We start from the raw sequence: 16924 nt of genomic DNA on the forward strand, positions 1-16924 counted from the left end.
AATATTTTTTAAATATTCAATTATTATTTATTATTATTTATTTTTATTAATCTTTTTTATATGTCAAAAATCTTTTATAAATATTTTATAACATTGATAAAAAATCTTAATTAAAGTAAATTTTTTATTTAATATATTAAATATTATAATTTTTTTTATATAATATTAGATCTTTAAATTATATTTCTAGAATTTTTTAATTTATTAAATTAGATATTTTAAATATATTTTTATAATATTTAAATATTATAAACTATTATAATCTATTATTATTATAATAATAATATTATTCTTAATATAGTATTTTTATATTTGAATTATTTTTTTAATTATAAATAATTTTCTTTTATATTAAATAATTTTATTTTATAAAATTTAATTTTTTACTATTAAATATTATTAAATATAATTTTTTATTTATATTTATTAATAATTAAATTATTTTTATAATTTATTTTAAAATATTAATTTTAATATAAAAAGATTTTTATATATTAATTATTATTAAAATTAATAAAATTATAAATATTTTTTAAATAATTTATATAATAATACTATAATTTTTATAAATAATTATATAAAATATTTATAATATATTATAAATTTTAAAAATTAATATATTTTATATATATATTAAAATTATAATTATTTTTTAATAATATTTAGTTTTATCAATATAAAGTATATTTTATTTTTTTTTTATAATATAATTAGAAAATTTGATTTTTTTTTGAAAAATGTATATATATATTTATTTGTATGTATAATTCTTTTTTTATAAAATATTTAAAATATTATAAAATTTAAGAAATTATAAGCGCTCTACCAACATACTATTATCTATAGCTAATAGATCTATAGAGCATAGTTAATTAATAGATTTTAAGAATATAGTACTAGAAGGCTTAAGACTATTTAGAATTATCTAGTATATTATAGCTATAATTATAATATTATATATTATAAAACTTTGAAAAGATTTTAAAAAAGTTAAAAAGAAAATTTTCTAATTTTTTTTAATTAGTAAAATAAAGCTTTAAAAAATTAAAAATTAAAAAATTATATAAAACAATAGAATCTTTTTTAATTCTCTAGGAGCTGCCTTTTCCGCCCCACCCTGACCCCTAGTTACTAAATCCTGGCCCCCCCGGAGCGCGCACCCCATCAAAAAGTCAAGTAAAGCGGCAGAATTCTTTCTAACCCCCTAGGAGCTGCCTTCTCCGCCCCACCCTAACCCCCTCGCAGCGCGCACCCCTAGCTGAATTCGTGATAGCTGTATAATATGGCTGATAGGTAATTAGCCACCCTGAAATAGCGCGTGGGGCTTTCCCCTCATTTCAATGATAGGCAAATGCCTTTGCAACCAGTACCTAGGGCCGGTACAACCTTTGCGAATACGAATATCATACCTCCATCTAGTCAACATCTTCGTATCTTGAGACTCCCGCCCACGGTATGGGGTGTTATCTTATCAATTATTCAACTCTGGGGGCAGCAATAATTTGATACCTGCTTCTGTACCAGCTTCTGGCTTTTAAATCCCGGCGCGTATTATTTATTGGCTTTCGGAGCCAGCTCTATCAGGATGTAAGTGAGGTCTGATATATTGCTTGCTCTCGGCCTAACTAGTGCAGGTCTACCAATAACTATCTCTCTAAATCAAACAATAGGTTAACGAGCAACCCCCATTCCCTTCCGTTGTCATCTATGCCCGTTGGGACACGAAGAACTGAAACTCAAAACACGGATGATAATGAAACTGGGCTGGCAGTCGCGCCTACAATTACTTATTCGCCGCGGCCTGACAAAATTGGAGTACGTATAGAGGGACTACCGAAAAATGTCTCAAGTAATACAGACATTTAGAATAGCAGATTAACATGAGCTCCATAACAGATACGAATAGCAAATTCAAGTTATGGGAACGTTGAAGGAAGCTCGGAAGAGGATGATAATGATGAGCCCCCAAAATCTGTTATACATGCACCTCCTGGCTTCAATGACTTCGTGGGTATTCCTTGCTGATACGTTTGACACCCGTGCAAAGTGCCTTGCTAAAACGTACCCATCGTAGATCATATATACGCAACAGTCTTCTGGTGGGATAACTACATCTCGACCAGGTGCTTTCTCCAATTCCGAGACGGAAAGACACCCTGCGCCCCCAACTATTTCCGAAGGAACAGAAAAGGTACTCAATTACCTTTAACGCCACCATTGAGTAAACTAAACCTGTTAGAAATTTTCTAACAATCCATTGTCACCGCCACCGTTGGCTACTGCGATTGAGCCCACGAAAGACTGGTCTGAGCGAGCGACTCCTCGAGCGCAGACAATGCGAGACTTTGATGAGATTGACAAAAAAGCACACTCGGGTAATCTTGAGGGTAAGGTAGCCGTCCACCCTGACTTATGGGGCAACGATCGCTAGATCATCACTAAAATCACAGTAGATATACCAGAAGGGACTGGTCCCGAGAAGGCCAGCTGGCGAATGCGTGAGACAGGCACCTTCAACTTGACGATAGAGCACTTCTCCGATGGAGAAGCCGAACTGGACACATTGAAGATCGCCTTGGCTGAATGTTGGTCCCTTTGCAATACTTTAGCCCGTTTGAGCTATATTCACCGGCAGCGGTCCAATCTCGGGGCTGACATGCAAGAAGAGGCCTGGAAATCATGCTGGCGGCTGTGCCAGGTACTTTACATTTGCGAGAATGAAAACTACGCACATCAGATCAACTCTACACTTGATCTCTGCCGAAACTTTTGTCAAACACTGTTTGAGAGTCGCGTTCACGAAAATGAACCAACGGATTCTGTTCTTCGCGTCAGTTTTGAACTCAACAATCATCTATATAACATGCACGATCGAGACTTGCCCGACGCCTTTAGGGAGAGGACATTAGATTTTTATATCACATTGTGTCATCGTCTCATGAAGCAAAGAGCTCTGGTGACAGAAATGGACTCTTTGTTAAGCGCATGCTGGTCACTAGCGGAGATGTTGTTCAGCATACGCCAGAGTCAAAAAGGGGGAGGTCGTTTGAGCGAGGTATTACTCGGTTCTGCTGTTCAGGCTTGCTGGGAACTTTGCGACATATTTCGTGAGGGATGGACGCAACGGAGCCTTCGCGATTCTGATCGTGGAACGCCGCGGCCGAGCCAAGCGATATTTAATCAGGCTGAGCAGCAGACTAGCCAACTCAGGCACAGCCTCAGAGGCGAGTTGTCTGAACCACATCGACATCCTGAAACGCCAACAACTATCTTTGAAGACGCAACTGCTATTTCTCCCGACGAAAGGCCAGTTCCAAACATTTTCGTTTTAGGTCAGGTATCCCCAGCGCACAACTCCAATATGAACTTGTCGTCCAATTCGTCTATTATCTCGACGAAAACCCACTCTTCTGGACAGACATCTTCGACCAACACCGTCACGATTCCGACTAATGATCCAAATCTATCAAGTCTCAGGATCTTAGTGACGAAGGCCGCTGCGAATAGCGGTTACCAACGCAACGGACCACAGAGTCTATCATCCTTTGTTAAATCTCTTCCATCGGATGCATTCGGCTCGTTACCCTGGCAAATGTCACTTCTTGAAAGTTACAAAAAATTCGTTGGATTTGACCCAGCTTTCCAAAATGCTGGCCCACAGGCTCAAGCGAGCGCAGTGGATGTATCAAGGGCTGTCAAAGAATTGATGCAACGAGGAAAGTTAACCTGGCTACGCGACCTTTATCGCCTTGTGTTTGGGTTCCATGTAGAAGAAGCATCAAACTGGGAGGGCCCAGTGCTTCAAACGTAATACTTATCCGCCAACTTACTGTATTCTGGCTATCTTTCTCCTCGGCCTCTTAACTTTGCTTGCAAACCGTAAACCTGGATTAGTGGCGATGTTACCACGGTATGAAAAGAAAAGAACCGGGGGAGTAGAGGAGGCGAGTACAGATAACTGCCATTTAACTGCTTTTGCCTAGCTAAGCTAGCTCGTTATATTATTATCCTAGTAGAAAAGACCAAGATAAAGTGTGGCACGGGTAGGATTGCAATTCAGAGTACTTTGAGCAGTAATGTTACTAATTATACTGGACTTGATCTGTTACATACAGCAGTTACATATCTAGGGCTTCTGTGACGACCAGCTTGTGTTCTTCTTTCAGTCGAGATTAAAGCTCCTGGGACCAAGCTGACAACCAATATAAATCACCCGTTAGACGAGTCCATGCAAATAGAGCCCTAGCAGGTCCTTTTCCATGCCAGAATAATAATCTTCACCCTCATATCAGAGGGCCTTTGGTGATATATATAATTTCTGCACAGTTTTTTATACTAACAGATAACTATACTTACTAGATCCACTGCTATTGCCGATATGTAAGGATCTGAAACATATGCATCATAGCCTGTATAGGACGCTCCGTCGATGACAGGCATTTCCAGCCGTGTTGCAATAGCAAAACCCGAGAATAGAGGGACAACTCCTCAACCCCATGTCGTCAAAATCCTTTAATCATCAGGATACTCGTCTTTGATGTTGCTCACAAAGGTCCGAGTTTCTTCGTCCCACCGCTTGAAATGCCTCCCTGCGATTGCAGTAAGGGTTGTAGGCAGCTCAGTTATATTAGGGGCCAGAAGCTCGATATTCTCCTCTGCCACATACCGCACGCTTCTATCCTGGACACTTGAGTATGGGTCAGCCTAGCAGCGCATCGCCAATCGCACATATGAACATACATAACGTGGTAAAAGCTTTGATGTCTTCCTCCTTGCAAGCGATCAATGCCCATCCTCCTCATCCACTGCTCACCTGCATCGCATTCAGTGTCCCAACCGGTTATGATAGCTATATAGTTATACCGACGATGTCGGAAAACCTGACCAATGCGGTACTTCACGTCGCATCGACCAGAATAACGTCTCTTCACTTGCTTTGGGATCTCATCCACGGCCCGCATGACGTGGAGACTCTCTAAGATATGCTCATATTCGAGCAACCCACGAAACATCGGAACTACGTACTGTTCGACAAGGTAGATATCAGATGGAAATTCCGTAGCAAATAACTCCATCAGCCAAGGTAAATGATGTCGAAACTCGGCCGGTCGAGAGGGGTCAGAAAGGAGCATTGTCGACCAAAGGGCAGCATACTTCGCACTAACAGTATCCACTGGTTCCAAATGCACATCTGGATACTGAGACATGCGCTGGACCGAGTTCAGTATATTCTTGCTGCACCTTAGAACGATCTCAGAGGTCCGAGATTCACCTAGGAAGGTCGACTGTTCGACAGTAGATGCTCCCAGGTAGTTCAGCTGGCTTTGTAGATTCGTGACTGGCGTCTCTCTATCTGAACGAAATGGGTCCATATAAATAGGATCTCCACAAACTCCCGGCGCCAGCATATTCCCATTTATATCGAGCCCCGGTGGGGGCTTGACAATAACATGGACATGGAAAGGGAACCCGCAAGGTCGAGCATTTAGACCAAGCCTCTGCGCAACGTAGCAATATATAGCTGCAGACACCAGGGGAAGCGAATTATGGTTTGGGTCATTTAGTGCAACACCCAGGAAATTGTGCTCTATGCAGTGGTACTCCCTATCCGGTTGAATACCAGTCAGGTTGTTTGACTTCAAATATACTGCGATAGTCCTCGCCTTCTCGCGAGGTGTGGACATATGTATGCTAGGGTATAACGAGGAAAGTCGTCCAACGATCTCGTCCAGCTTGTTAGTTATCTGGGGCTCGATTAGCAGAGTCACTGCCCATTCCTAGAAGAAGTACGTACTTCATCAAGACTTCCATATCCGCTTTCTGGTATGAAAAGGTCGAAAGCGCCCAGTGCTCGTTCCAGGGTTACATTCCCACCATTCCTTAGTTTAGCCCATACTGGCAACGCAATACTCCGGTGTAAACAGGTCAGGAGCACCTTGCCGTAATACCTTTTAGTGGTCACCACAGTTCGTTCAATGAAACCCAGGGAGAAACAGGTAACTTAAACAAACCTTCTTGCTAGATGGTCATCTGTCTCTAATTCTGGCGATATATTCCTTATAAGTGTATCTTTAACATCGTACCCAAGATTGATAAGTGCGTGGAACTTCTCGATTCTCCCTGTTTGTCCCGCAAGGATACTGTCTAGGAGATAACTAGCAGTGCACTCGGTCAGGTGTCTAGTTACGTATAAGGCTTTCCAGTTTACTGCGCAGGCGGGAGCCGACAATTTTTGCAGTATATCATGTTTGCTGTCCCAGTACTTGAAATGCACTTGGCAGTAGAACCGCCACAGTAGAGGCTCGTTGGTAGCATGTTCGAATCGATGGGCTGTCTGCTGTAAAGCAGCCGCAGAGCAGGGGTGGCTGTAGCATAGGATAGTGTGGAGTATCTCTTCAGGAAGATTCTCGAGAGATAAAACCATCCCGCTGAAATGTATCAACCGGAAATTGAATCGATGTGAGCTTTACCCCTCGGGGTGGGGAAAGGTGGGTTATGAGTACTGAGTACTAGCATTTAGATCCTATTCCGCTGGGAAGGGGGGCTTTATCATTGGCCTTGGCTGGGAAAAAAAAAAGGCATTCATATGAGCGGCATTATTCGATCTGCGGATCATAGGCTTACGTTTGTCACTCACGTGTAAAGAAAATTCCCCTGTCTATAGATCGTCCAGTGTGCAATCAAGCATAGCTACGAACTCTATATGGGGGTTTGACTTATGAGACACATGCGCATACACGCACACATATACTGTTGTATATAGATATAACCGCCACTCCGCCACTTCCGTACACCACGCATGGTAAACCTAGGCAAGGCCGTCATCCCCACAACCCGCCACTGTCCCATGCCCCTCACTTCAAATTCAGCACCATATCCTGCCGTGGTCAATTATCCATGGGACAGACGCACTCCTCGAACAGCCACGAGGGAGCAGGCTCGGACGTAAACCAACCAGAGGAGAAGAAGGTAGATTATTACGAGCTGCTCCAGGTCGAACGAAATGCATCTGGCGAGGAGTAAGTCCAAGCATATCAGACAGTATTCACTGGAAAGATGTTTAATCGATGTGCTACGCCAGGATAAAAAAGGCCTACAGAAGACGGGCTCTCGAGTTACACCCGGATAGAAATTATGGCAACGTGGAGGCTGCTACCAGGCTGTTCGCCGAAATTCAAACTGCATACGAAGTTCTTTCAGACGCCCAGGAGCGTGCGTGGTATGATTCGCACCGTGATGTCTTCCTAGGAAACGATGGCAAGCCAGAAGGGGCCGATTATTCATACGATACGCGGATGACAACCTCCGACGAAATCCTAAAATTGTTCTCAAAATTCAGTCCTCGGATGGAATTTACAGACGCACCAACCGGATTCTACGGTGCCTTGCGTGAAACATTTGCACAACTTGCCCTGGAGGAGACAATGGCCTGCCGCTGGGAGAATGTCGCGTGCGTAAAGTATCCTACATTTGGAAACTGCAATGCCGACCCCGAAGAGGTCGTACGTCCGTTCTATGCTGCCTGGGGCAGTTTTGCCACGAAAAAGTCCTTCGCCTGGAAAAATGTGTACCGTTACTCCGAGGCACCAGACCGTCGTGTTCGCAGGCTAATGGAGAAGGAAAACAAACGTCTTCGGGAAGACGCCATTCGGGAATTCAACGAGGCTGTTAGGTCGCTTGTAGCTTTTGTGAAGAAGCGCGATCCCCGGTACAAGTCTAACACACAGAGTGAATCACAACGGCAGGAATTTCTTCGTCAATCAGCAGCTGCACAAGCAGCTAGATCACGAGCAGCAAATCAAGCGAAACTGCGTGATCATGTGATGCAAGATTGGGCAAAAGCGGAGACTTTAGGTGATGAATCTAGCGATACAAGCGAGGACGAAGTTGAGTACTTCGAGTGTGTTGTGTGCCACAAAACCTTCAAAAGTCATAATCAGTTCGAGGCCCACGAACGCAGCAAGAAGCATATAAAAGCTGTGAAGCAGCTACGCTGGGAGATGAGAGCACAGAATGAAGAGCTGGGCCTGAAAGGAAATGTCTCTGACCCCGAAGAGCCCCATTGGGAGAATTCTGCGTATAGCATTCCACAGGATGGCCCAGTGCACAATATGGAGTCATCAGTTCAACAACCACGGGATGGCGAGACAAGAAATGGTATCGGAACAGACAAATATACCTCTTCTGATACTAGAGTTGATACTAAACCTGACGAGGGTTCGTTGCCGCACACAGATTGCCATAGGGACTCTATACCTGATCTCAGCGAGGCCGATTATGTGCCTAGGGAGTGTGTTGAACGGCGATTAGGTTCCCAACCCACGTTAATCCAACGAACGGGAGAAATGGAGTCACCAGACAATCTGTCTCAACGGTTTTCAGCAACTGAAATAGAGGATTCGCAAACATCTCCACCGAAAGTGGGAAAGGCTAAGCAAAAACGTGCAAAAAAAGCCCAGCGTGCAATGAACCAGCTCCAGCATATCAAATGCGCCACTTGCTACGCTATCTTTCCCTCAAGGTCTCAATTGTTTATTCATATCCACGAGTTTGATCACGCTCAACCCTCAAACATGGGCGACGTGCAAAGGAGGGGGCAATAAACAGAGCAAAGAAGCTTACTTGATGCCCTTCCTCATCCGGGCTAAAAATTCATTACCTTTGTAGGCTTCTATAGTCAGGGTCAGGTTACTGGAGGCATCATTGTACCGTCCAAAACCTATGCATGTTTAATTTTTCTTGTTTTATTTAAAGTGATGATATGTACAGCTAGCATATATTGTTGGAACCAGTTCGGATATTCTTTGATGTGAGGCCATACTTATTGCTCGAAATGCCTACCCTAGGCCAGCCTTGGAATTTTTCACAACATGCGCGACTGGTAATAGGATACCCTTATTATTAGTAGCACCAAGGGCTGTTCCTGTACTCCAACCCATTCTTTCCAGTATTGCTCTTCCCTTATTTTCTGCTCCAATCTCGGGGGCAGATGCGCCCACAATATCTCCATCCATGTATGAGACAGAACTGTCAGGACGACCACGAGGAGGTTTAGCAGACTTTGTAATATTCTGATCCCAGGATTTGGTGGCGCCGTGGTTGAACCTTCCCTTTGAGAATATTTGGTCGATATAGGAAATGGTCTTTTGCGTGTACCTTGGAGTCCGGGAAGTCTTGTGCAGGATAGGAAATCTAGAGGACCCCTTGCCTCGTGATTGTGAATTTAAAGACAGCGCATTTGCTAGATCATGAATCAGTTTCCTACGATGCTTCGTCATAGGCGGAAGAGCCAAACTAGACACGCAGGTCAATCAGCATGCACATATCTCTGAGTTCATTGAGCAAGAAACATACCTGGTTCTTGACGACAGTAGGAAAATGCGTATCTCCATCTTCAAATCATTAAAACCCATGCCGTTTGTATATTTGCTTCTCAGATCCGGGTCATGTGCCCCACGACCTAGGAGACCTTGGGTGCGAAGTTCCTCTCGTTTCTGCTTTCGGCCCTTCTTCTTCTCTCGGTCATTCCGCCAGGCGTTCTCCAATTCCAATTCCAATTCACTATCTGATAGGACCAAATCTGGATTGCGATGCTTTCCTCTTTGCTTTTTCCGAAGACTTGGCCTGTTGAAATCCATGATATCCAAGCCGTAGTAGGGGTCAATTTCCAGTGCGTCAGCGAATGCAGTGGCCGAGACGAATATATCATATTGTGGATTTTTGTGGTTCTGTTGAGAAATGGCGGGGTGTCCTTGTACTTCGCACTCCAGGGCCCTATGTCCCTCAACGTCTAGGTCAGTATCAAGATTATTCCCTTCGTCGGAATCGCTGGCTTGAGGACTGTGTGGAACATGATTGCTCGCCGAGGCAGCATCGTCGAGTGGGTATAATGACACTGCACCGTTGGTAACATCCACTCCACTCTCGTCATCTACTAATTTCAGCATTAACTCTGACGGCGTAATCATTTTGCGCTTACATTCCGACAATATATCCCTACGCGAATATTTTCCTTTGCCAGGACGCCGAATAGAATCGTGAATGGCCGCATGAGCCGTGTAGTTCTGCGGCTGCATCTCTGCCCCATGCTCGGGCTCATGCATTATAGCACCAGCTAGTGAGCTTTGTATATCTGCGCAGTAGTGTTCGGCCATGTTTGCTATATAGTCAGCTAGAATGTCGTCATCTTCGATTTCCGATGCTTCCTGGGTAACTTTCTCGGTGCATGGCATCACGGTCTTCGTCTGTTCGATACTCTTCGCTATTGGTGGAGTTCTCTGTGGCAGCTCATATGTTGATGTACCATCGGATACTGGGCATACCCTGTAGTCCGGTGCGGGTAGCCTTGCCTCATGTGGCGATTCGAGTTCTTTTGGAGAATGGTGATTTGTTTTGTCAGCCTTCATCGCGTGGCCTTCCACAATGATACGAGGTCTTTCTTCAAGTCTACGCCGCCCATGGAACACTATTTCATCTTCACTAGAGCTGTCACGCTCAGATAATGATAGTGCGGTAATGGGGTCTGCAAGCCCAGTGTGTCCAGCACTTTCGCCTGATAGGTCGATAAAGAATGACGCGTTGCACGTTGCTGATTCGTTTTTCAACTCCTGTGCATCCTCCTTTGACTCAACCCCTCCTATGAGCGGCTGCTTGTTGTTTTCTTCTGGCCGGAGGGCGTCTTCTTCACGAGCCTCTCCCTCATTATTTTCGTCTCGCTGGGGATTACTTGCGCTCACGAATCGGACACCTTGGTGGCGTAGATTGGAGCCAGTGCGCCACAAATTGCGGCCTTCTGTGTTCCTTGCTTCTTGCTGCATCGTCAGGTGTCCTGGTTGGTGTTCTTCGAGCAGTCAGCTAATGAATAACCTATCATTGATCATTCCTGTAGGAATACCTATGCTGAACTTCATCGTCGGCTTCTGCTTCTTGATCCGCGCCTTCGCCTTGCTGTGACGAGCCATTTCGAATAACGTTTAGTATTTGGTTGGCTCTTGGATATGTCGCCGTTCTTTCGTGGGCTTGACTAGGTTTAGGGGGTTACGGCATGGGTTCATAAAACCTAGGCACTAGGCCACTTAATAAGCCGGTGCATCCAACTAGTAACTACAGTGGGATGTCAAAATTGAGACCATCCATTTATTGCCTGGCCTAACCGCCTTCCTGATTATATTATCTTGCACGGCAGAAACCTCGCAAATTCCATACTTGGGCCTAGATATTTATTATACCAGTCACCTAACTCAAGAGTTGGCACCTATTTCCTCTCTAAGAGCTATAGTTCAATGTGCAGTTAGATGTGTGTAGGTTCAAGCACCGGATTTGGTAGGATGAAATATGGCGGTATGCAGGGCGGTCAAGCGGTCGGTTACAAACTTTTGACATCCCCACTGTAACTATGTCCGTGGCTGGTTGCCAAAGTTGGTTTACGGAGTACTGACGGGGAACTTAGTTACCTGAAGCTTACTAAGTTCTGAGATACCTCGAGGCCCCGCTTTTCAAAACAACAAATGTATTAGGAATAACAGTTAAGGTGACAGGCAAATTATTGGACTTGATTAGCTCTTTTGACGTCCCATGGGCGCCTCATACAGTATGTACACGTGTGATCATGGTGAACCAATGACGTTTATATGACTTGGTCCGGAGTACGTAGTATGTATAGGTATCTCGTGACTGGTGCAGTTGTGGCCCCCTCCTCGGCCCCTCATAGGATAGAAGTTCTCTTACATACTATCATCAATGGTTATCGTTCATGTGTGATGCTTTTTTATGTAGTATTTCCAGTTGTGGTTGCTTTTGGGTTGTTTTATGGTACCGTCTTGAGCTGAGAGTTAGACATAGGTACATCCGGGTGCACGTATATATAATATATGTATCCATATATATATATGTACGTATTTAACCAACCATGATTCACTACCCAGCCAACCATAACCTGCCAGTGAACGTCACCACAACAACCACAACGCTCAGAAACAAAAAATCAGCAGCACAGCCCTCTCGCTCCAGACACACCGACTACACCCAAAAATGAACAGTGTAGACATAGGGCGATGCAGAAAACGCATCGTACAATATATATGGGATCCCGAGCCCAGGAATGATGAAGAGCCAGATGCTTCTATTTGGTGCTTGGGAGTAGAGTATGCCCCGCAGCCTCAAAAAATCACAGCAAATACAACGCCCGGTAAGCTAGGTAACTGTACTACCATCACTATTCATAAGGGAGAAAGGCCACTGATATATATGGACGAATAGATCAGGATGAACTTGAAGCTGGAACAAGCAAAATAGACGATGTAACAGCACACGGCTGGCCAGAGGCATTCGTCTCGGACTTTGAATCGAAGATCTGGATGACGTATCGATCTGATTTCCCCCCAATACCAAGACTAGACAACGACGAAGCGAATCATCCGATGACGCTAACTGTACGCATAAGAACCCAGCTAATGGACCCTCAAGGCTTCACTTCAGACACAGGATGGGGTTGCATGATTAGATCCGGGCAGAGCTTGCTAGCAAATGCAATGCTTACACTGTGCCTAGGTCGTGGTATGACCCCCCACCCTTTCTTAGCCCTACATCTACACATATAACTCCAATATAATACTCTTGTTCTATATAGTCCACATGCTAACATATACTAGACTGGCGCCGTGGCGATAAAGCGGAAGAAGAGGCCCGCCTACTATCACTGTTTGCTGATCATCCAGATGCACCTCTCTCGATACATCGATTTGTCAAATATGGTGCCGAGTCATGCGGTAAACACCCTGGGGAGTGGTTTGGACCATCGGCAACCGCTCGATGTATAGAGTATGCGCCTAATACCAGCACACCTCCCCGAGCACGAGACTTACCAGCAAACAGGGCTCTCTCAGCACAATGTGGAAATATAGCACCCAGAGTATATGTCACAAACGATACTTCAGACGTCTACGAAGATAGCTTCCTCCGTGTGGCTCGCAGTGGCTCGGGCAGTATTCAACCCACACTGATACTTCTAGGGACTAGACTGGGAATTGACAACGTCACGCCAGTGTACTGGGACGGACTGAAGGCCGTTTTGCAATTGCCACAGTCGGTAGGCATCGCAGGGTATGTCTACATCACCAGCGCCTGGCAATAGCTGGCACCAAAGAATGCTGATGTCCCCGACACGCACTAGAGGTCGTCCTTCCGCGTCTCACTACTTCATCGGCACGCAAGGCCCGCATTTCTTCTATCTTGATCCCCATACCACGCGCCCCGCAGTCCCATACAGCATCGATGGTAGACTCCTCTCCAAAACGGAAATCAGTACCTATCACACTCGCCGACTTAGACGCATTCATATACAAGACATGGATCCAAGTATGCTAATAGGCTTCCTTGTGAGGAACGAAGATGATTGGGAGGATTGGAAGGGGCGCGTAGGCTCGGTAGTGGGGAAGCAAATCATACATGTGTTCAAAGGAGAGGAAGCTACTTACAACCAAGGCAGAAGGGGGGCACTCGATGAAGTTGAGGCACTGGACGACGCCGAATAGATAGAACTAAACACCCGATAGAAACGAGGCGCTATCACCTAGCCGAAAAACAGTGAAGAACAGAATTTGTCAGAGTAATTCAAATTTCGAACCCTAGTTTGAAAGTTGCTACTGCGCAACCAGACCCAGGAGCACCGAGTTATGTTACAACGCATTCACGTCTCAAATAAAACCATGAAAAACATTTGGCCCAATGGGAAAAAACAAAGCCATCCCGTGACGCATTAAAAATCCCGCGAACACCCTGTACCCACCACCTCAAACCATAACAGATAACGAGGTAGTAAAAGACAATCCTGCATAAAAGAAACAAACAACAGAAAAGAAAAAAACTTATTTGGCAGAAGAGGAGTACTTCGTAACAGCCTTGGTGCCTTCCGACACAGCATGCTTCGCCAATTCACCTGGCAGGATAAGTCTGACACTAGAACAAAGTTAGCCAAATAGCATAGAATCGACATTGATGACGTACGAGGTCTGAATCTCCCTTGACGAGATAGTGGACTTCTTGTTATAAGCGGCCAGTTTGGAGGCCTCGGTTGCGACACGCTCGAAGATGTCTGTAAATATATTAGAAATTATCGCTTCACTGAGCGAACAGGATGAAATACCATTGACAAAGGAGTTCAGAATAGACATGGCACGAGTGGAGATTCCAGTATCGGGGTGGACCTGCTTCAGGACTAGGTTTATCGTTAGCTTTCTGGACTCAGAACTAGGGTAACGTTGCCACACACCCTTGTAGATGTAAGAAGAGTAAGTCTCCTTCCTGGTCTTTCCACGCTTCTTCTTGTCACCAGAGGCAGCAGCCGCGGTCTTCTTGCCAGCTTCCTTCTTCTCAGCAGGGGCCTTGCCGCCAGCAGGGGCCTTGCCGCCAGTGCTGGGCTTCTTCTCAGCAGCCTTGGGTGCCATTTTTGAAGTGATTCAGAAAATAAGATTTGACAAAACTAAGTCGATATTATCGAAGGATGGTGAAAGCGCAGGCGTCGGAATCGTTGACAAAGGTAGACGTGGAATGAGGAGGAGAACAGAAATGATGGAGACGCGGTGACGAGGGAGGCGCGCTACTTATAATAGCCCGCGAAAGTGCAGTTGATCCTGAGTGTGCAAAGGAAGCAGAATTTCAATACCGTCACAGGTGTGTATGATCTGTATGATTAGATGAGGGGAAACGCGTCTCCAGCCGTGGATAACTGACTAAGATCACGCCAATATGACAGTATTGAAAGATATATTTATAAATTACGACGCTTAACCGTATTTGGAACAATACCACAACAACTACACACAGAATCGTGGCAGGCGCATCTGGCCAAGCTATGGGTGCCTCGGACGATGATCTCCACTGTGATTGGCCAACCCCGCTAAGCGAGAGGGTGATCTGAAGGGCGTCTAGGCGGCCCAACGTCACCCTCACCGCGTCGTTATAAATGTCCGCCGCTTCCTCGCGCTGGCCAGTTACTTTTGACACCGTACCCAAATCATTGCCATCGTATCTCATCGGCGACCCTAATAACCTGTTCTCTTCATATCATATACTTGAACTTCTGTCGAACCATTCCCAATCGCAAAAATGACTGGAGGCAAGTCTGGAGGCAAAGCCAGTGGCAGCAAGAACGCGCAATCGTATGAATGAACTGTTCTCTGTTCACGTCGACCATTCAAGCTAATATCTTTGTAGCCGTTCGTCCAAGGCCGGTCTCGCGTTCCCCGTTGGACGTGTTCACCGTTTGCTTCGTAAGGGCAACTACGCTCAGCGTGTTGGTGCTGGTGAGTATCCACGGTCGCTTTCTATATCGTATATGTACTTACACGTTCTAGGCGCACCTGTTTACCTCGCCGCTGTCCTTGAGTATCTCGCCGCCGAAATTCTTGAGTTGGCCGGCAATGCTGCTCGTGATAACAAGAAGACCCGTATCATTCCCCGTCATCTCCAGCTCGCCATTCGTAACGATGAGGAGTTGAACAAGCTGCTGGGTCACGTCACCATCGCCCAGGGTGGTGTTCTGCCTAACATCCACCAAAGTAAGCTCACCAGGTACCCGGATATTGAATTTTATGATTCTAACATAGAACTAGACCTTCTTCCCAAGAAGACCCCCAAGAGCGGAAAGGGTCCTAGCCAGGAGCTGTGAATTGTTTGTTTTTATTTGGGTTTTCTCATTCGGCGTGGTTTGGTTCTCTTATTGATGTGATAACGGGGTTCTGGACTGGGCACGTTTATGGCTCTGCGTTTTTTTTGTTTTAATTTTATGGTTGTACATTATGTCTACGGACATGGAATGATACCGGCAGCTTTCAAAGGAAATGGGCTTTCGGCACCTTAGCTTTAAGGGATGTGCATATCCCCAATGATAAGTTACGCATTTTGATCCGGCAGCCATGTATCCAACGAGTAGGTTGGTTTCCAACGTAGAAAATCGGCTTCCTGCAGACCCGATACTCTTCTCGAATTTGAGCGCTGATAGCTATATGGGTAGTGTTGTTATGCAATGTCCATTTCCTATCTGAAATCCAAGTAAACTTGTCACAATCTTCTTGAATCCTCCCTTTAGTGGGAGCCCGAAGCATCTGATTCAACATTAGAGAGCTAATATACTGGGTGGGCATCATCATGGTCGACGTACAAGGCAATTGGCGAGCAGGTAGATTCCTCTCATATTTGTTACCTTTAGGAAAGTCAGTCATTGGGTTCATTTAGAGGGAGCAAGCCCTGTGTCTCTAAAACATACCTCCTGGGGCAGTGGGTGCTCGGTAGGGGTCCGGATGCTTCCAAGTTTCTAATAGTTTTTCGGTTTCCCGAAGCAGCACCTGCTAGTCTGTGAGATACTGTATGCATAAACCATGTAACTGAGAAAGCCGGGTTGCATATACCTTCTGTTGACGCGGATCGCGGACATTCTTATTCGCATCGAAAAGGGATCGTATATACACTGCTTGCCCGCGCCAAATCTGCCTGTGCACAGCCCAGTCAAGAGCAAGTTTTAAGGAGCGTCGATAAAGCGACCTGCGAGGTAGGTTTAATATGGCTCCCTTATGATCATTGTTCCCACAGTGACCAACTTACGCAACAGGGTGAAGGGCCATTGTATGTCATGTAACGGTAATTGAAAGACTTAAAGCTGGTATGTATAGTCGGAAAGGAATTTGTCTGGGCTGGAATGAGCCTTTCCACCAAATATTGATGTAGTGTGCTTCGATGCTCACCCGGTTTGCTACACAAGTTTAGCTTCGTCTTTCTCCCGGTGAAGTCCTGAGTGCGGAAACTTCCCAGATGGTGCCTATGGATTGCCGAAGAAGCGTAATAATAATACTCCGTTCATTTGCCGGCCAAAGGAATTGCAGGGCCGCTTTGAGGGAAATTCCGGTTGTCTCGGCCCGGCCTTGCTCTA

The 16924-nt window shown here is 45.0% G+C and overlaps 8 protein-coding genes across 8 annotated transcripts; 4 read left to right on the forward strand and 4 right to left on the reverse strand.

The window, feature by feature from the left end:
• Positions 1-1840: 1840 nt before the first annotated feature.
• On the forward strand, positions 1841-3811 carry F9C07_2205094 (uncharacterized protein; the record flags this gene model as incomplete). Its single annotated transcript, XM_041293876.2, has 5 exons — positions 1841-1849; positions 1897-2007; positions 2075-2191; positions 2240-2387; positions 2454-3811. The coding sequence occupies 5 exons, from the start codon at positions 1841-1843 to the stop codon at positions 3809-3811; spliced, it is 1743 nt and encodes a 580-aa protein (XP_041149108.2).
• Positions 3812-4512: 701 nt separating this feature from the next.
• On the reverse strand, positions 4513-6424 carry F9C07_2235741 (Hemimethylated DNA-binding protein YccV like-domain-containing protein; the record flags this gene model as incomplete). Its single annotated transcript, XM_071509977.1, has 4 exons — positions 4513-4687; positions 4741-5744; positions 5795-5948; positions 6012-6424. The coding sequence occupies 4 exons, from the start codon at positions 6422-6424 to the stop codon at positions 4513-4515; spliced, it is 1746 nt and encodes a 581-aa protein (XP_071367831.1).
• Positions 6425-6661: 237 nt separating this feature from the next.
• Positions 6662-8957, forward strand: F9C07_1769038 (molecular chaperone). The gene is made up of 2 exons (XM_041293875.2): positions 6662-7019; positions 7082-8957. The coding sequence occupies exons 1-2, from the start codon at positions 6898-6900 to the stop codon at positions 8601-8603; spliced, it is 1644 nt and encodes a 547-aa protein (XP_041149106.1). The 5' UTR covers positions 6662-6897; the 3' UTR covers positions 8604-8957.
• F9C07_1769925 (uncharacterized protein) lies at positions 8480-11658 on the reverse strand. Its single transcript, XM_071508376.1, has 4 exons — positions 10895-11658; positions 9980-10840; positions 9355-9931; positions 8480-9294 (listed from the first exon to the last, which is right to left on the reverse strand). Exons 1-4 carry the CDS (start codon positions 10959-10961, stop codon positions 8838-8840), a joined length of 1962 nt encoding a protein of 653 aa, XP_071367832.1. The 5' UTR covers positions 10962-11658; the 3' UTR covers positions 8480-8837.
• Positions 11659-11778: 120 nt separating this feature from the next.
• On the forward strand, positions 11779-13697 carry F9C07_12140 (putative autophagy cysteine endopeptidase Atg4). The gene is made up of 6 exons (XM_071507780.1): positions 11779-11890; positions 11943-12187; positions 12259-12555; positions 12651-12819; positions 12874-13101; positions 13172-13697. Exons 1-6 carry the CDS (start codon positions 11871-11873, stop codon positions 13530-13532), a joined length of 1320 nt encoding a protein of 439 aa, XP_071367833.1. The 5' UTR covers positions 11779-11870; the 3' UTR covers positions 13533-13697.
• Positions 13698-13865: 168 nt separating this feature from the next.
• F9C07_12139 (histone H2B) lies at positions 13866-14444 on the reverse strand (the record flags this gene model as incomplete). Its single annotated transcript, XM_041293863.1, has 4 exons — positions 13866-13956; positions 14005-14092; positions 14144-14215; positions 14270-14444. 4 exons carry the CDS (start codon positions 14442-14444, stop codon positions 13866-13868), a joined length of 426 nt encoding a protein of 141 aa, XP_041149103.1.
• A 565-nt stretch (positions 14445-15009) lies between these two features.
• F9C07_12138 (histone-fold-containing protein) lies at positions 15010-15903 on the forward strand. The gene is made up of 4 exons (XM_041293873.2): positions 15010-15158; positions 15214-15302; positions 15354-15557; positions 15612-15903. The coding sequence occupies exons 1-4, from the start codon at positions 15106-15108 to the stop codon at positions 15665-15667; spliced, it is 402 nt and encodes a 133-aa protein (XP_041149102.1). The 5' UTR covers positions 15010-15105; the 3' UTR covers positions 15668-15903.
• A 180-nt stretch (positions 15904-16083) lies between these two features.
• Positions 16084-16619, reverse strand: F9C07_2235747 (LYR family protein; the record flags this gene model as incomplete). The annotated part of the gene is made up of 5 exons (XM_071509978.1): positions 16084-16103; positions 16160-16201; positions 16265-16343; positions 16407-16539; positions 16600-16619. The coding sequence occupies 5 exons, from the start codon at positions 16617-16619 to the stop codon at positions 16084-16086; spliced, it is 294 nt and encodes a 97-aa protein (XP_071367834.1).
• Positions 16620-16924: the final 305 nt, after the last annotated feature.

Source organism: Aspergillus flavus, chromosome 6 (assembly GCF_009017415.1).
Source record: "Aspergillus flavus chromosome 6, complete sequence".
NCBI lineage: Eukaryota > Fungi > Ascomycota > Eurotiomycetes > Eurotiales > Aspergillaceae > Aspergillus > Aspergillus flavus.